Source organism: Chenopodium album, chromosome 14 (assembly GCF_948465745.1).
Source record: "Chenopodium album chromosome 14, dcCheAlbu1.1, whole genome shotgun sequence".
Lineage (NCBI taxonomy): Eukaryota > Viridiplantae > Streptophyta > Magnoliopsida > Caryophyllales > Amaranthaceae > Chenopodium > Chenopodium album.
Window position 1 is genome coordinate 492169 of NC_137847.1, and position 18507 is coordinate 510675.

General features: G+C 37.1%; 1 protein-coding gene and 1 non-coding gene across 2 annotated transcripts; one reads left to right on the plus strand and one right to left on the minus strand.

The window, feature by feature from the left end:
- Nucleotides 1-1186: 1186 nt before the first annotated feature.
- Nucleotides 1187-6186, plus strand: LOC145579664 (uncharacterized). Its single transcript, XM_081636899.1, has 5 exons — nucleotides 1187-1241; nucleotides 2222-2295; nucleotides 2357-3404; nucleotides 3641-4295; nucleotides 5853-6186. Exons 1-5 carry the CDS (start codon nucleotides 1187-1189, stop codon nucleotides 6184-6186), a joined length of 2166 nt encoding a protein of 721 aa, XP_081493025.1.
- A 10651-nt stretch (nucleotides 6187-16837) lies between these two features.
- On the minus strand, nucleotides 16838-16944 carry LOC145580330 (small nucleolar RNA R71). The gene has a single exon (XR_014099395.1). It is a non-coding gene; the product is annotated as a small nucleolar RNA R71 (small nucleolar RNA).
- Between the last annotated feature and the right edge of the window lie 1563 nt (nucleotides 16945-18507).

Sequence of the window (18507 nt, forward strand, 5' to 3'; positions counted from 1 at the left end):
GGAAAAAAACTTTTAGAACTTTTGGCGGTAAAAAACATTTTGTTGAATTTTTTTTTTGTGGTAAAAGTCAAAAAATCTTTTTTATTAATGTTAAAAAGGAAAATTTGTCTGGAAGAGACGTATATGTTCACTATTTTACCTAGAAGGACCTTACATGTTTAAAGTGGTCTAAAAGGACCTTATTAGTTTATTTTGTTGTTTGGGAGGACCTTAAGGTCGGAATTCGGCAATAATTGACTTTTTTAACAATAATTGAGAAAAATCATGGGGAAAAAAGGAGGTCGTTTTTGAAGGTCGCATGAGAGGTCAACGTCGGAGAAAACAGTCAATTATTGCCGGATTCTGAGCTCAAGATGCCCCAAACAACAAAATAAACTTATACGTTCTTTTAAACCACTTTAAACATATAAGATCCTTCCAAACAAAATAGTGAACATATATGTCTCTTTCAGACAAATTTTCCTATTAAAAAATATTCTTATTTGAATCAAAGGTGTCATATTAATATACTATCATTAGCACGTATTTTGTTTCATGCATAAAACAAGTACTCTGTATTTTATTACTCGCTCCACTTTTCTTTTGCGGCTATATTTATTACTTGCTCAATTTCCTTTTTTTGAAACCTATCACACTATTCTAATAATTTTTTCTCTCTAGTGGACCCCTAACAGGACTGGCCCTGAGGGTAGGCCGGGAGTGCCACCGCCTCGAGCCCACGACTTAAGGGGGCCCAAATTTTTTTAAAAAAAAATGTGTAATTGGGCTCCTAATTTGCTCCATTAGTGTAAGTAAAATTTTAAAAAGTCATACTCTATAAAGAATAATCTACGGGAAACTGGATTGCTTAATTAGTCATAATTAATTTTTTGCATTAATTAAATAGCTGTCAATTAATTTGGTGAAAATCACAATGCACCTCTTCATCTCCTTATTTGAATAATAGCTTAGTTTCCCAATTTACAATCTTATTAATTGGTATTATATTCATACGCATAATATACACATAATATTGCTTCACATTTTTTTATGGTTAAGACAATTAACAAGATAAATTACAATACAAATATATATATATAAAAAAAAAAAATCTATCACCAATTTATCAACTCCAATCTTATTTATATTATTGATTGTTTCGATCAATTTCGCATTTGCGGTTTGCTTAAATTCTTTATACTTTATTATGGCAATTATGTTCATCCTCCGACGTTCAACCCTCCTTGGTCGATTGCATAGAGGTAACAAAGAAGCTATTACTCTTTTTTTCTTGTATGTAAATTTATTTGTAAAGGATGGATTTGATTTACTCTAATTATAGTATATGATATAATTATCAGTATGTTTTATTATCATAAACTAACTCTAGTGATAGCTAGTATAACCATAATCAATTAGTATAATTTTATTGTTCTCAAAAGAAAAAAAAAAGTATAATTTTATTCGTTTGAATAAATGAATAACGTATGCTGGAATTGTTTAACTTTAGAACAAGAGATGCTGAATGGTTTGGCAGCATTGTCAATTGAAAAAGATTAGTTATGTCAGGGGCTCATTTGTAACATTATGCCTAGGGCCTGTAATATATCAGGAACGAGGCTGACCCCTAATTATCATAGTCAGGGGCGGAGCCAAGGGGATTTGGTGGAGGCCCGGCTTTCTTTTTGGCCCCAAGGTGTTACTAATATATAGCAAATATTTATCTTTAATACAATGATGTCAATGATAGCTCACTTGGTAGTATGATCTTTGTATGGTAAGAGAGGTCTCAAGTTTGATTCTCACTTTAAGCGTATTTTTTTCTCGATTTATTTTTTGGGTTTTGTACTTTTTTTGGGTTAACTTTATCAAGTCTTAACCCCTTAGATATTAATTTTTGGCTTCGCCCCTGATTTTAGTTTAATATTTCTAGATTCATTCTCCTAAAAACCATCTTTCAAAAAAAAAAAAAAAAACTCCTAACAACCATTATAGTTTATTTTTCCACCAACCCCACTTCCTCCATATTTTATTACTTTTTACTAATTCTCTAAAAACACATGTATAGAGAAATAGAACAAGTAATAAAACACAAAGAGTATTTTGTTCAAAGACATTATTGCATAAGAGTACTATACTTTTTTTTTTTTTGGACAAATAATAAAAGTATTATACTTATTACTCCTTATTGGTAAAAGAGATTGTATTCACTATCATGATGAAATTTAATATATCTTATCAGCTTTATTTTATGGTGGCCTAACCTCACTTCAAGAGTTGGATCTTCAAGATAAAGAACTTGCTGGGGAAATTCCTGTATGGTTGCGAAACTTGACAAGTTTGGAAACGTTAGATCTCAGTCAAAATCAGTTGACAGGAAATATTGGGTCATCTCCTCTCTCTCAAAGAGCTCATACTATCATACAATCATTTGGTAATTCCTGATTCATTCCAACCATTTGCAAACCATACCAAGTTAAAGTACTTGTTTGGAGACTACAACCAAGTAGTCCATGATGATGTCTCAAAACAAGATGTCCAACCTCCTTTCCCTCTAGGACTGCAACTTCAGGCACTTAGTCTGTCAAATTGTGCACTCTTTAAATACCCCTCATTCCTTCCCCATCAACGAGACTTGATCTTCATCGATCTTTCTGATAATTTACTCCAGGAAGAATTCCCATCTTGGATTTTTGAGAACAACCTAAAGTTGGATACACTAATCCTTAGCAACAACTCCCTCACTGGATCACTCCAACTACCTTCTCTTACGAATGCCTATGTGAGCCGAATATGGGTAAGCCAAAATAAGATACGAGGACATATTCCAGCAAACATAAGTGTGGCATTTCCCAATCTCGTTGAATTAGACCTATCCAACAACCAACTCAAGGGAAACATTTCCTTAAGCTTTGGTGATTTACACTCTCTAAAAAATTTATATTTGTCAAACAACCATTTGTCAGGAGAGATACATCACCTAACAAATAGCTTAGAATCTCTTGATCTATCAAATAATGCTTTTGAAGGCGAACTTCCGTTTTTCAATGGCTTGTTGGTATGGTTGAATTTACAGGGTAATAAATATTCAAGTGGCTTCCAAATGAACAAGTTTCGTCCAAGCTTAGAAATTCTCAATCTAAGTAATAATTCACTAGAAGGTCCATTTCCTAAAGACATATACGAATCTTCCTTAACAATATTGGACTTATCATTTAATAGATTGAAGGGACCTTTGCCAATTTTTTTCAACGGTATCAGATCTCTCAAATTGAACAATAATAAATTAAGTGGTTATATGACAGATGCATTTTGTAACAATATCTCTGCAGTGTCTGTGTTGGATCTAAGTAACAATGACTTGAAAGGTCATATTCCCAATGCAATTGGTAATCTCGCTCTCCTAGAAGTTCTATTGTTGAGAGGTAACCAGTTTCACAGTCAAATTCCCCATCAATTGTGCAACTTAGTTAAGTTGAATATATTGGATATTTCCTTCAATAATTTTTATGGCCCTATTCCCACTTGCTTATCTCAAGGGGGGGGCTCTGAAGGTTTTTTTACTGATATTCCTACGGACTTTGGTGTAATAAATGAAGGCAGAGTGGGAGAGTTGATTCAGCTGAAATTTCAGGTCATTATAAAATAGAAAACAATGTAGAGTTCTTGACAAAGAACATGGATTACAATTACAAAGGCAGCATCCTCACTTTCATGTCTGGAATAGATTTGTCTTGCAACAAATTAACAGGCCACATACCACATGAGCTTGGCAATTTGAGCAACATCTATGCATTGAATTTATCTCATAACCAATTATGGGGTGTCATTCCATCAGCTTTTTCAAACTTGAAGAAGCTCGAGAGTTTGGATTTATCCTACAATCATTTGAATGGAAGGATTCCAGCTCAAGTTACAAATTTGGATAATCTTGGGGTCTTCAATGTCAGCTACAACAACTTATCAGGAAGGATCCCATTTCAAGGTCACTCATTAACCTTTGATGACACCAGTTACAAAGGCAATCCATTCCTCTGTGGACTTCCTTTACCCGTCAACTGCACTACAGATGATACACCCTCCACGAGTACAAGTGAATCCCAAGATGAAGACAGTGGCTGGATTGACATGGAAGCCTTTTATATCACCTTTGCGGGATCTGGTGTGACTATGGTTCTTGCGGTTGTCATAATTATGTTGATTAATCCTTATTGGTTGAATGCATGGTTTTATCTAGCTAAAGCGTGCATCCTTTCCTGCTACTACTTCTTCGAGGACAGCATAAGAAAGAGCAAGGCGTGTTTGATGATCATGGGGTTCTTTATGTGACGGTTGTGATAATGTATGGTGCCTTGTTTGTTGTATTCGATGACTATGCATAATTTATATACTATGGATGCATGTTCTGCTTGTTCGTTCATCTCTTCTCTATATTAGCAATTAACTATGAAAAGTTGGTATTATTTCCTTAATAAAATCATGTCACAAGAACTAAATTACTAGTCCTGCCTGCATGCGTAGAAGATTATCATTTTCAGAAGACATCACTGCATTGTTCTTGTACATTAACCTCAAATCCTTAACTTTATTAAAAAAAAAAAAAAAAAAAAAAAAAAAAAAAAAGATTAAAAACTTGAACACACGTCCTTTTCCATCAAATAGATTAATAGAGGCAACTAATTAAGCTAACTGAAATTAGACTTCACATTGCAACAAAACGTACAGTTAGCAGTTGGCAATTCATTTAATTAACAAGTCAGACACTGCATGAGGTTCACCAATAAATAACATTCCAGGGTAAAACATAATAATCAATCATGAATGCATCAATTAATCAGTTCATAAAGGGCTTTCGCTACGTATTACAATCACAGAATTAATCTACCGGTATTAAATCTCATCTCTCGAATCTCGAACTAACCATTTATAAATTAACCTACTTATTGAAACTAAGCCTAATTATCAATTCTCATCTCTCGAATCTCAAATTAATATTACTAAGCTCATACATAAAAGATCTGCGAAATCTAGTTGCATAGCATTAAATCAATCAATAGGAAATTAATTAAGCATTGACAATCAACAACAATAAATTACCCCTTCCTATTATTTATGGTTCCCCATAAACCCTAGAAAGAAAACTACTCACGCATAATTAAATTTAAACTAATCAAAGCAATTAAATAAGTCATGATGAATAAAAGAAATAGAATTACTAAAATTAATAAAGAAGAAATCGTTACCAAAGTTAACGGAAATAATGAGTTGAATCAAGAACAAGTGCAAAGTTGTAGAGAGAGAAAATAAAACTAAGTAGAGAGAGAAAGTCTAAGAGAAGAGGTAACTAATACTAAAAACACTAAATCGTACTTATACAAAACTCCTAACAAATCCTAATTAAAACTAAGTAAATCGCCGAAAACACCCCATCAGTAACACGCGCCCGATTGGGCGAAGGGACGCCCGATCGGGCCAGCCTTTTTCTTCACCTCCTAAATCTGGGCAGTCGCCCGATCGAGCCAAAGATTGCCCGATTGGGCCCAGCTATGCTTGGACTTGGATTGGGCTTCACTTTTTAGCCGACTCTGAATTTCCACTTTAGGGCTTGTATACTCGGTGTCCAATGCTCGGTATTTCACATATCGAGCCCTTAATCACCGGCTCGATGACTCTAACCGGCCCTGGGCTATGAAAAGTGGTCGTGCTCCTCTAATGCTCGTAGTCGTTCCGTAAAATGCTCCAAAAGTGCAATTCCCTACAAAACTCAACCAAAACTACGAAAACACTAGAAAACACCAATTAGTAATAAAAGTGGCTCTAAAAAGCCAAAAACACTACCAATTATGACGGGGGTAAAATACTATATAAAATAGACATATCATTCTCACCCAAGGTCCTTGGCTAATTGATGACAAGTATCTAACCATCCGAAAATGGACTCCCAACTTTATCCCTGAAGAAGCTTCTTTAAAGGTTTTAACAGCTTGGGTACGTATTCCAAACTTGGCTGTGGAATACTTTGACAAAGAGTTTCTTAAGAAGATTGGAGCAAAAATTGGAAAAGTGATTAGGGTGGATAAATCCACGGCATACGCTGAGCAAGGGCAATTTACAAGACTTAGTTTTGAGATTGATTTGTCAAAACCTTTGTTATCGAAATTCTGGCTTAAAGGGAAAATTTGGAGAATACAGTATGAAGGGATTTAATTAATCTGCTATAAATGTGGTATGCTAGGACATGTAGAAGATCAGTGTGCTTCTTCCAATTCTAATGATACCATGGTTGTAGATCAGGTGAATGTTGTGATTACTAATCATCATGATCAAGGTTTAGATAAGGTGTTTGGGAAAAATCCTAGGCCAGAGGAAGAGAATGATTTTGGCTCGTGGATGTTGGTGAAAAAACCGGTAAGGAAAAGAACTCCAAGGATAGATAAACCACCGCCGGAAAACACCAAGGATGGTGGAGCTATGGCCGCAAAAAATCAGAATAGGAATGGGGCGCCAAACCAAATTTCAAAACAAAATAATTCAAAATATTCAGGGTCGAGATTTGAGGCGTTAAATGGGGAGAATGAAGCCCAAAGTGAGACTAAAAAAGATGTGGCCTTAGAAGATATACAATCAAAGGATATGGAAATATTATCTTCCCAAACTTCAAGTAAAGAAATTTTTTTTGGAACAACTGTTAATCTTGGAGATAATTCTCAAAAGATTCCCAAAGATATTAATTTCCATCTTGGAGGCAATAAGGAAGGAAATAATATTAGAGCAAAAAATTAAAAAAAAAAAAAGCAACTCGTCTGGCAAAAATATTCCTCAAAAAAATCCTACTCAAAAAACAATCCCCTTGAAGGCCATTGAGAACAAAATTCCTACAGCTCTTGATACAGCTAATAAAAGCCAAAATAATCTCCCTGTAAAAGAGAACTTGACTTTTGGACCCAAGCACACAAGAGAAGCCACAGGAAAAAAGCTAATTCAAGAGGACATTATAGAAATAGAAACAGAGGAAACAGGACAGTTGAGAAGTCATGGAGCTGTACAGCCGAGAGGTGATTTCTTTATCAATCCCCCCGGAGAAAAAACTCTTTGTGGGGCAACTAATGGAGTTACCCTACCTGACCATAGCCGACCCCCTGACACACGTGATGAAGGTTCGGATGGAGACATGGATAGAGCCGATGCCGGAGCTACCAGAACTAGTGGTGTACCTCCAAATTCCAGTTGAAACTAATCGACTTATTCGATTGATTCAAGAAGCATATTTAAGTAATCCTACTTTTTCAAATGAATCAATGAATGCTAATCTTGCAAATTTAGCTTCTAACTCACTGCCTATTTCTTGTATGATCTGGAATGTACAAGGGGCGGGAAGTAGGGACTTTATCTCTACCTTAAAAGAAATTATTCGTGTGAATAAACCAAATGTTGTTGCCTTAGTGGAAACCCATATGGGAGGTGCTCAAGCGGAACGAATAGCCAATATTATTGGTTATACTGGCCATACTAGAATCGATGCTCAAGGTTTAAGTGGTGGCATATGGGTTTATTGGAGGAGGGAGTTAGTTACAGTGGAACCTATTTATAAGCACAACCAATTCATCACTATGGAGATTAAAATAGTTGACGGTAACCCTTGGTTTTTTACAGCAGTGTATGGCAGTCTAGATCCCTCGAAAAGATAGGAATTATGGAGAAAGTTAAAAGATTTTGCTGCCTTGAACAATGTCCCTTGGATGTTAGCAGGGGACTTTAATGACATGAGGTTCCGATAGGAAAGAAGTTCTAGTTACGCTAAAACAACTAGAAGTGCCGCTCGCTTCAATGAATGGGTGGAGGATGTTAGATTGCTTGAGATTGAATTTAGTGGTGCATCTCACACTTGGTCTAGAGGAAACTCAGTGGAAACTTGGAAAAGTGCAAGACTTGATCAAGCTCTTTGTAATGGTGATTGGAGTCTAAGGTTCCCTAATGAATCTGTTAAGCATCTTCCTGCTATTCAATCAGATCACTGTCCGATTCTTATTGCTCCAAATGGCTTTGCTCCAATATCCGAGATTAATAAGCCCTTCCGTTTTCAAGTAGCGTGGATGGCACATGAGAACTTTCGGGAATTTATTGAAAGTAAATGGGATAAGGATGCTCCCCTTGTACTGCACCTTCACCAATTGGCTGATGATTTGCAAAGCTAGAGCAAAGAAACTTTCCATAATATTTTAAAAAAAAAACGAAACCTCATGGCTCGTATTGCTGGAGTGCAGAGTGCTCTTGCATTGCAGAAAGCAAGAGACTTAATAAAGCTTAAATTGAAATTAAGAGTAGAGCTAGATGAGGTACTTGCTCAAGAAGAACTTTTATGGTACCAAAAATCTAGGGTGGAATGGATTAAGGATGGGGACCGAAACACCATGTTCTTTCATTTGAGTACAATAGCTCGTCGATGGAGGAATAAAATCTCGGCCATAAAAGATGGGATTGATGGCCAATGGTTAACAGAGAAAAAGGAATTGCAAGATAACATTGTTAGCTACTTTCAGAACCTTTTTGATAGTGAGGAAGAGCAGCCACACAAGGATCTCCCTAGAGACATATTTCCATAATTTACCACTCATGATTAGGGTAATCTGACAAGGCCGTTCCTTCACTGTGAAATTGACAGAGTAATTAAAGAAATGGGCTCTCTCCGGGTCCGGATGGATTTCAAGTGTAATTTTTTCAGAAAAACTGAGATTTAGTGGCCAAAAACGTGTACAAACTCGTCATTGATGTGCTGAATGGAAAAGGTATGCAACAAAATTTAAATGACACCTTTCTTGTGTTAATCCCAAAAGTTGATAATCCGGAGGTAGCTTCTCAATTTCGCCCTATTAGTCTTTGTAATGTTGCTTATAAAATCATTACAAAAGTTATTGTTAATCGGATTAAACCCATGATGCCTCACCTTACTTCAAGTAAACAAACTAGTTTTGTGCCGAGTCGACAAATTACAGACAATATAGTCATTGTGCAAGAAGTAATACATACTATGAGACATAAAAAAGGTGCTACTGGGTTTATGGCTATTAAAATCGACTTTGAAAAATCGTATGACCGTTACGATGGGACTTTATTCGAGATACTCTAATGGAGATTCGTTTCCCTATCTTGCTAGTGGATACTATCATGGAATGTATAACCACTTCTTCGATGCGGGTATTGTGGAATGGTGAGCCATCTCAAGCGTTTTCTCCAAAATGTGGGGTTAGACAAGGGGATCCACTGTCACCCTATATTTTTGTACTTTGTATGGAAAGGTTAAACCAAATAATTGAGGAATCAATTATTCTAAATAGATGGAATCCAATAAGAGCAAGTAGGAATGGGCCTCAACTCTCCAATCTGGCGTTTGATGATGATATTATATTGTTTGCTGAAGCTACCATAGAACGAGCAGGATGGATTAAGTAGTGCTTGGATCGGTTTTGTGCGGCCTCAGGGCAGAAAGTAAGCTATCCGAAATCAAGAGTTTATTTCTCGGGTAATACTCTAGAGGACCATAAGAAAGGAATCACTGACTATATGGGGATTGAGCAAACTGATGACCTTAGGACTTATTTGGGGATGCCTACTCTAACTAGTCGAGTGACTAAGGATACTTTTGGATATTTATGTGAAAAAATTGATAGGATATTATCAGGGTGGAAATCGAAGTATATTTCTCTTGCCGGAAGAATTACTCGAGCAAAGTTAACTATATCAACCAGCCTCTTATGCAATGTAAATCACAAGAATCCCGAGGGCTATTTGTGATGACATTGATAAAAGATCAAGAAGATTTATCTGGGGAGGTGATGAAGAAAAACGTAAAATTCACCTTATTTCTTGGGAAAAAATTCAAAAACCAAGAGAACTAGGAGGACTGGGAATTCGAACATCAAGGTAAGCAAATTCATCTTTTTTAGCTAAGCTTGGTTGGATAATTCTCACTGAACCTCATGCCTTATGGGCGTGTGTTCTTAGAAGCAAGTATTGTAAGGGGAGATGCAATGTAGATATGTTTGAACCAAAATCAAACATGTCAAATGTTTGGAAAGAGATAACTGAAAATGCAAATATCATCTCCAAGGGAGCTCGAGTTGCGGTTAGTTATGGAACAACTACGCTCTTTTGGGATCATAGGCGTGTTTGCTCAAAGCCGCTTAGAGAGTTGGTTATTGGCATAATTCCATTGGACTTAGAAGGGGCTATAGTTGTAGAGATGTGGGATGAGAATTTAGGTTGGAAGTGGGCTGCCTTTGCAGACATTCTACCCCAAAACACTTTGCGTGAGATTGAGTCTCATAGCTTAATTAAAAATCCAGAAAGGGGTGACCTTTTATATTGGAAAAATGGAGATAAATGAAGGTTTTCTATTAAATCAGCTATACAAATCATTCGAGATGAAGAGGAAGCACATGATGATGGTTCTTGGGAGCTAGTTTGGCGTCTCAGAGTCCAACAACACATTAGATTTTTACTTTGGTTGGTCCTTCATGACAGGGTGATGTCAAATGCAAACAGGTTCAAGCGTTCACTGACTAAAGACCCTTGTTGCAAGCTGTGTGCAAATGTTGAAGAAAGTACTCTCCACTTGCTGCGTGACTGTAAGGCAGCAAGGGAGGTGTAGAGACAGGTGGGAGGGCCTGCTAATGCCCCTGACTTCCACACTGGCACATTACAGTAGTGGCTATTTCGCAACATTAAGGTACAATATCATAATAATTTGTCTCCCGAAATCTGGCCTACCTATTTTGCTATTGTGATTTGGTGGATATGGAGATGGAGATGTGCAGTTGTATTTGGTAAATCTAGTAAAATTCCAGTTGATGTGAGGCAATTTTTACTTGAAAAATTTGAAGAAGTCTGGCGAGTAATGGGGGATAGCAGTACGGATAACTCCCAAGTGACTTCTTGAAGGGAGGCATTTATCAAGTGGATTGCTCCACCTTCTGGATGGCTGGCTTTGAATGCAGATGGGGCAGCCAAAGGATCCCCTAGCCCAGCTGGTGGGGGGGGGGGATTTTAAGAGATAGCATAGGAAAGCTCACATATGCTTACTCCCTAAAGCTTGGTAATTGTAATGCTTTCAAAGCTGAAGTACTTGCTGCGGAATATGGGCTTGAATTGTCTCGTAAGATGGGTGTTAAAAAATTGCAAGTGCAATTGGATAATAAGTCAGTGGTACAAATTTTAAGCAATGAAGATAACTATAATGGTGAGTGTACTCATGATATTCTCCATTGCAAGAATCTAATTAAGAAGCAAGATTGGGAAGTTGAAGTAAAGCATGTTTACAGAGAGGTAAATCAAGCGGCGGATTGGCTTGCCAACCAAGGAGTATCCCAGAACAACAAATTTTAGTTGATTCAAGTCCCCCCTAGCTTTAGGGCGTATTATGCATAATAATGTAGTAGGTATGGCTTTGCCACGGTTTGTACCCCCTTAATTTCTTTGTTTTAGTTTTATTTTTCGGAGCTTAGCTCCTCATTTGCACCAAAAAAAAATAAAAAAATAAAAAAGATCCAAGGAAACAAAATATCACTTTGGTTGTTCAATTATTAGACGTTAAATGAAGTTCAGATTCAGAATTTTTCTAGCGTGGTTAACGGAGCGGAGGAAGACTTGCAAGTCAACTTCAAGTCTTTTCTCCAATCATAAATAACCATGCACGTGGTCGGCGTCTTAGAAGTCATCAAGTCATTTTTCATGGATGACTATTTTTCCAAGTTTGAAATTTGTACCATTATGATTTTTGGAAGTCATCAAGTCATTTTTCAAAAGGCCCCTTCACTCTTCTCCTTTTTTCTCTTCTCTTCCATCGTCTATAATTTTTGTAGGGGCTTTCACTGGTATTTTTACCAATGGTTAGTGTAGGGAATATTTCAAGCATCCCACACTTGAGCCCCACTGTGATCATACACTTAAGCATGGTGGCGTCCAAGGGGAAGGAAGCTAGAGCAAAAGAGTCGCCAACAAGTTTTAGGAACTTGTAAACAGTTCACAGGGTGAAGGTTGCACCCCTTCACGATCCATGAGATCGCTAACTCCATAGTGGTCTGGAACCATGACTGGATATTCGGGGATGAAGGTACAAATCCAACCTAAAAGAGATTGAACCTGCCCTAATAATAGGCCTCTACTTTATTCTTCTCATATTCATGTGCGCTTTCTGACTAACATACAATCAATAGATTAATCCTAAACCTGTTTAATCTATGTTGGTTGAATATTAATGCACAAACAAATCTATTATTGGCGATCACTTGAATTATAATCATATTAACCTAAACAAGATTATTAATTATCTTATTAGGCGTGATTACAAGTACAAATTCCCTTTTAACCTGCAAGAGAGGGCTTGATCACGCAATAACAATAATAATATATATCAAGCAACATAACAACAATCATCGTCATAATAATCTCAATAAAGCGTAATAATATATTAGCAAGATCTTAGGCATGATACTAACAAGATTAATAACAATCCTAGCATGTCACTAAGAAATAAAAATCAAATCTTTAGCCCTAACATGATACTAACATGTTATAAAGAAAGAAATAGGAAGCAACCTAAACATGATACTAAAACATACATGATATTAGAAATCTTAGTTATTACCCTAAACATGATACTAGGAATCACAAAGACATCCTAACATGATACTAGGAATTAAAATAATTAAAGCATGATCTCTATATCAAAATAATAACAAAGTGAATAAATTACTTACTTCGATGCCTCGTATCTCTTTCTAATAAAAAAATACACGCGTTAGTAACTTCAAGGAAAATATTAAATCAAACAATTAAATCAAATAATTGAAATAGAGATTTGACCAAACCCTCAGAAATTATCAACCTTTCACATCTAGGGCGAAGGCAACTTCGAACTTGGCTAGGTGTGTCTAGAACTTGCAAATGCAGAATTTTGTAAAAAGGGAAGACTTAGAAAAAGAATAGAGAGAGAATAAGCTTATAGCTTTTAGAGAGAGAAAGAATAGAATTAGATGATTGTCGATGATTGTTGTTAATAAAAACGGGGAAATACGACCCCTATTTATAAGAAAATAGTCCAGAATTGATAGAAACAAATTAGAATTTGAATTGGAATAAAACTGGTCCCTATCGCGAGCGACAAAGTCTGTCGCCATGCGACAGGAATCACTCATGGTGACAAGCTCTGTCGTTTGGCGACAGGCTTGTCGTTATGCGACAATTTAAAAGATAAACGCGCTTTTGTACGGAATTCTTTTCTTAATATAATTAACCAACTAAAACTCCGTTTTAATCAATTTCAAATTAGATTTTATCAAAATAAAACACTTGTTTTATTTCAAACCAAATTCATCAATTATCAAAGATATTAATTATCAATCCTAATGCTATTATAACTCAAAATAACCTTCTCGACTATTCTTAGAAGACTATAATTAATCCTAATAATTTTAGTATTAATAATTAATGGGCCCTCCACTAGATCATTGGGCCGTAAAACCATTTCAGACCCAAATTAGTATTTTAACCATAACTTCCTCATTATTCATCGGAATTGGGCTTATAATATATCGTTGGAAAGGTCTTTACGAGCCCGATCCAACTACACCATTATTGGACCCTTATCATGGACCAAACTAAATTGGACTGGCTATTTTCATAAAGAAGTTTTCAAAAACAGAAAGAAAGATTTTTATTAAAAACTATCACATCACAAGACTTTTCACATTTCACCTTATTCGATAATCAAATGACGTAAAAAGTATTTATCACTGGGTTTGGTTTTTGGGGAGACACAATTAGGTGTCTACAGTAAGCCCAAAAGAAAAACTTTTTAATTGCTTTCAATAAATGGATCTCATCTTTATGATGGTGTTTATTCAATTAGACTTATTTTTTTGTATGTTTGTGTGCTAAAGATTGAAGATTTAGGGTATCATCGTCTCCGAAAGTATCTAAAAGCCTATATGAGTTTTTTCACCCAAACAACTACTCATCCGTGTATCTCAAGCCGATTAGTGCTAACTCACATATTGTATTGCTTCGGATCGGATGAAGTTTTTTATTAAGGCGATTGTTGATCAAATTTGCGATGTAACTAGTTCTAAGGTGATTTGTACTAGTGTTGGAATTTTAGATTTCCTAGGAATTGTGTGTAAGTGCCATTTGGCTATCTTTCATTAATGAAATCCTTTTTCTTCTGGTAAAAAAAAAAAAGCTCATTTGTTTAATTACAAAACTTTTAAGTTTGTACTTGCCAATGCATCATTTTCAACCATTAGCATCGTTAATGCTCAATAAGTAACAACTATTAAAACCAAACTAGTGTATTTCGGGCGATGTCCCGAATTGCTAGTTTGTACTTTGTACTTCTTTAATTTGATCATTATGTTTAACTGTTTGTATATAGCTAGGGTGTGATCTGGGCATTGCCTCGAATGTTACGGTTTTTTTTACCTCATATTTATTTATTTTTTAATCTTGAGAAAAATAAATAAATTAAATAACTGATAAGTGTTTTATTTGTCCACTTATCATGGCTTTCTAAACACAATTTTGTACTCTTTCCCCTACTCTAATCCCTTTTTCTAACTCCTCTTGTGCTAATTTGCATCTTTTGGCTTCCCCGTTTCTTTTTATGTGTATGCTCGTGCTTGTAGGTACGATGCTAATAGCATAAGCATGAAGAAATACTCTTTGGAAGCAAAGGAAAGCAGGAGCGGGCGTGCAGCCTTTTAGGAGCGGGCGCTCCTTCTTGAACTGCCACATTCTGCCTCCCCTGCACTTTTAGGAGCGGGCGTGCACCTGTATAGGAGCGGGCGCTCCTCCCTGTTTTCCTACAAACTGCCTCAAACTGGTGCAAGAGGAGAGGGCATATAGAGAGCCCAGGAGCGGGCGCTCCTACTTACTGGAGCGGGCGCTCCTCCTGTTCTGAAGCCCGATATATTTTGACGGATTTTACGATGTAATTTTTGGGCATATAAATAGGACGCTTGGCTTCAGTTTTTCGGATCTTCTTCCCCTTTTAGTTTTCTTAGGTCCTTAGTTTCTCTCAACCCTCATTAATTAGCTTAGAATTTCTCAACTCAATCATTGTAGTAGATTAATTGAAGATTGTTCTCTTGAATTCAACAATTTCTCAACTTTGAAGCATTTTAAGTAATCTCTTTCCTCTATCTCTTACTCTTTAATTTCAGTTTTTATTTACTTTGAATTGTTAATTTCTCTCTTGATCTTGCTTAATTGTTGTTGCATGTCCAATCTACCTTATTCCTACTACTCCTCTCAACTTGTTAACTTAATGTTTGAATTGGAACTTGTTGTTTTGATGTCCCTCACCATGTTTAGTGAGTAGTTAATTAGCTAGGGGTTGGGTGAAGACCCAACCAAGCCATGGGTTGATTGATGTTTGTGCTTGCATGTTCATTTTGGGTTGATGATTGATTGTTAAAGAATTGGTTAATTGCATGTGTAATTAGATGGCCACTTATTGCTCATGTATTCACTTCTATGCTTGCATTGAGAGATGAAGTCTAGTTGTGAGCCTTTTCTTATATGGTTATGCTAAATTCCTCTTGATTATGGTTCCTTGTTTGAATGATGTAGTAGTCTTAGTTGCAACAATTAGGTGAGAAATCCCAATTGCTTGTGCCCTAATGCTTTCTTGGACCGATCGAAAGATAAACCCGAGTTAGTAGTCTACTTCTCATCGTTAAGACTTGGTTGGCCTATCTTGTTAGTTGAGTTTGGTTTAGGAATGCTTAGTGTTGTGGCTTCAAAAGAAGGCAACATTAAGTGCCCTCTCTATCACCCAATTTGTGTTCATGCTTGCCTATTGTTTTGATCCATTGGTTTGGTTGGCGTCAATTCCCATTTCCCCCTAGTGTTTGTCTCCATAGTAGTTACCTAATCAAAACCCCCAATTTGTGACCGAACTAGATTGCAACCGTTTCATACTCTCGGTGTACTTACCCATTCCCTGTGGATACGATCCTCTACATGCCCTAGACTTGTCTTAGGTTGGTTTAGGTAGAATTATTGTTTGGTTTTAGGGTGATTGTCCAACGACCGATTATCCCCTCTGCCAAAATGGCGCCGTTGCCGGGGAATGGCGTTAAGCATTGAGTTACTTATGAGATATGTGAGACTAGTTCATTTGTATAGCTTTATTTTTCTCTGTTTTCTTTGACTAACCTACTAATCTCCCTTCTAGTCTTCTTTGTTTATGCCCAAACGCATTAATAGGACACTTCCTCTTGTGCCGTTGAATCTCGAGCTTGAAAAAGTAGTAAGGGCAAATCGAAGAGAAAAGAGGGCGAAAGCTAGTGGTGCCACATCAAGTGAGCCACAAGTGGTAGTTGATTCCGATCAATCTAGTTCTAGTGAGACTAGTGGAGACACCATTCCATTAGAGTCACCAAGGACAAATTCTCCAACTTCTCCACCTCTTCACCAATTTGAGATGGCTCTTCCGAACAAGACTTTAAGAGAGTTTGGTGTCCCTCCTCCATATCAAGAAGCAAGTGGGATTGCTACTCCCGCTATTGAAGCAAACAACTTTGAGATAAGGCCCGCCCTTATCACCTTGATAGAGGGTCATCAATTCTCCGGGGCAAAGCATGAAGATCCCATTGCACATCTCAAGCAATTCACACGGTATTGTAGCACCGTGAAGGCAAATGGGGTTACTCCGGAGTACATTCTCTTAAGCATGTTCAAATTCTCTTTAACGGGCAAGGCAAGTGATTGGCTTGATAGATTGCCTCCGAACTCATTGAACACATGGAATGAGGTGACTTCGGCATTCCTTGGGAGGTTCATTCCTCTTGGGAAAACGGCGGAGTTGAGGTCCAAGATTTCAAACTTTCAACAAGAGCCCGATGAGTCTCTCTACGATGCTTGGGAGAGATTCAAAAGCTATCAACAACAATGCCCCCACCATGGCATGGAAGATTGGCTCTTGCTCCATGGGTTTTATAGAGGACTCTTGAGATCGGACCGCATACTTTTGGATGGAGCATCGGGAGGACCTATCATGAACAAGCCACCCACGGAGGCACTAAAGATCATAGAGGATGTAGTTCAAAACTACACTGATTGGAGCCCCGATGAGAGAAGCACTTCCAAGAAAGGAGGAAAGTATGAGGTAAATGCTATAAACATGATTAATTCAAAATTAGATGCTTTATCTTCTAAGTTTGATCAATTGCAATCCTCTTCTCTATCCCCTTCCCCACGCCAAAATTTGCATGCATCTAGTTCTTTAAACGATAACATGTCAATACAAATGATGTCTTGTGATGCTTGTGGAAGTGATGATCATGTGACTTCGGAATGCTATTTGCTAAATGATTCATGCTCCCCTTCCCCTTCCATGGAACAAGTAAATGCAATCAACAATGGTCAAACCAATCCTAGGTATGACCCTTATTCCAACACCTACAATGAGGGATGGAAACATCACCCAAACTTTGGTTGGAAAGGGGGCCAAACCCAAGGAAATGGTCAAGGTCAATATAGTGGCCAAAGGAATGTTCAAAATAATCAAGGAAACTATAGGAACCAAGGTAATGGTAACTATGTGTCAAACAACCAAGTTAATCAACAAAATGACAATAGGTATCACCAAAGAGGTCAATATTCATCTAATCATAATCCACCCGGTTTTAATGGAGGAAATAGACCTACCCTTGCTCCTATCCCTCAACCTCCTCTCCAACTTCAAGCCCCCCCTCCTAAGTCAAGTCTAGAAACAACAATGGAAAAATTTGTTAATGCTCAAACCAAGAAAACCAATGACTTAGAGGAGTCTATCAAGCAAGTGCAAGTCCACAATAAGATGCTAGAAACTCAATTAACTCAATTAGTTAATGCACTTAAAAGTAACAATTCTAGCACCTCTTCTCCTAGTCAAGAAGAACATTGTAAGGCAATTATGACTAGATGTGGGACTAGCATAGATGAAACTCCACCCATGAGCTTGCAAAAAGAGAGTGAGAATGAGGAGGTTAGAGAAGAAAAACAATGTGAGGAGTCTAAGTCAAGTGAGGATGAGATGGTTGTCATGAGTGAGTCCACCACAGTGAGCTTAACCGAAAATTGTAGTGCAATTATCAAAAACCACTCTCCCATTAAACTAAAAGATCCCGGAAGTTTCTCTATTCCTTGCTCTATCAAGAACGTTTCCTTTGAAAATGCCCTATGTGATCTAGGAGCTAGTGTGAGTTTGATGCCTTTTTCGGTTTATGAGAAGCTTGGTATAGGTGGTTTGGTACCCACTAATGTCACTCTTCAACTTGCCGATGGATCCACCAAATTCCCTAAGGGTAAGGTTGAGGATGTCCCTCTCAAGGTAGGTAATTTCACCATTCCGGTTGATTTTATTGTGCTAGGAATGACGGAAGATGCCCTCACCCCTATTATCCTAGGTCGGCCTTTCTTAGCAACGGGTGGTGCAATCATTGATGTTAGGGAAGGAAAACTCACATTAAATGTGGGTGATGATGAATT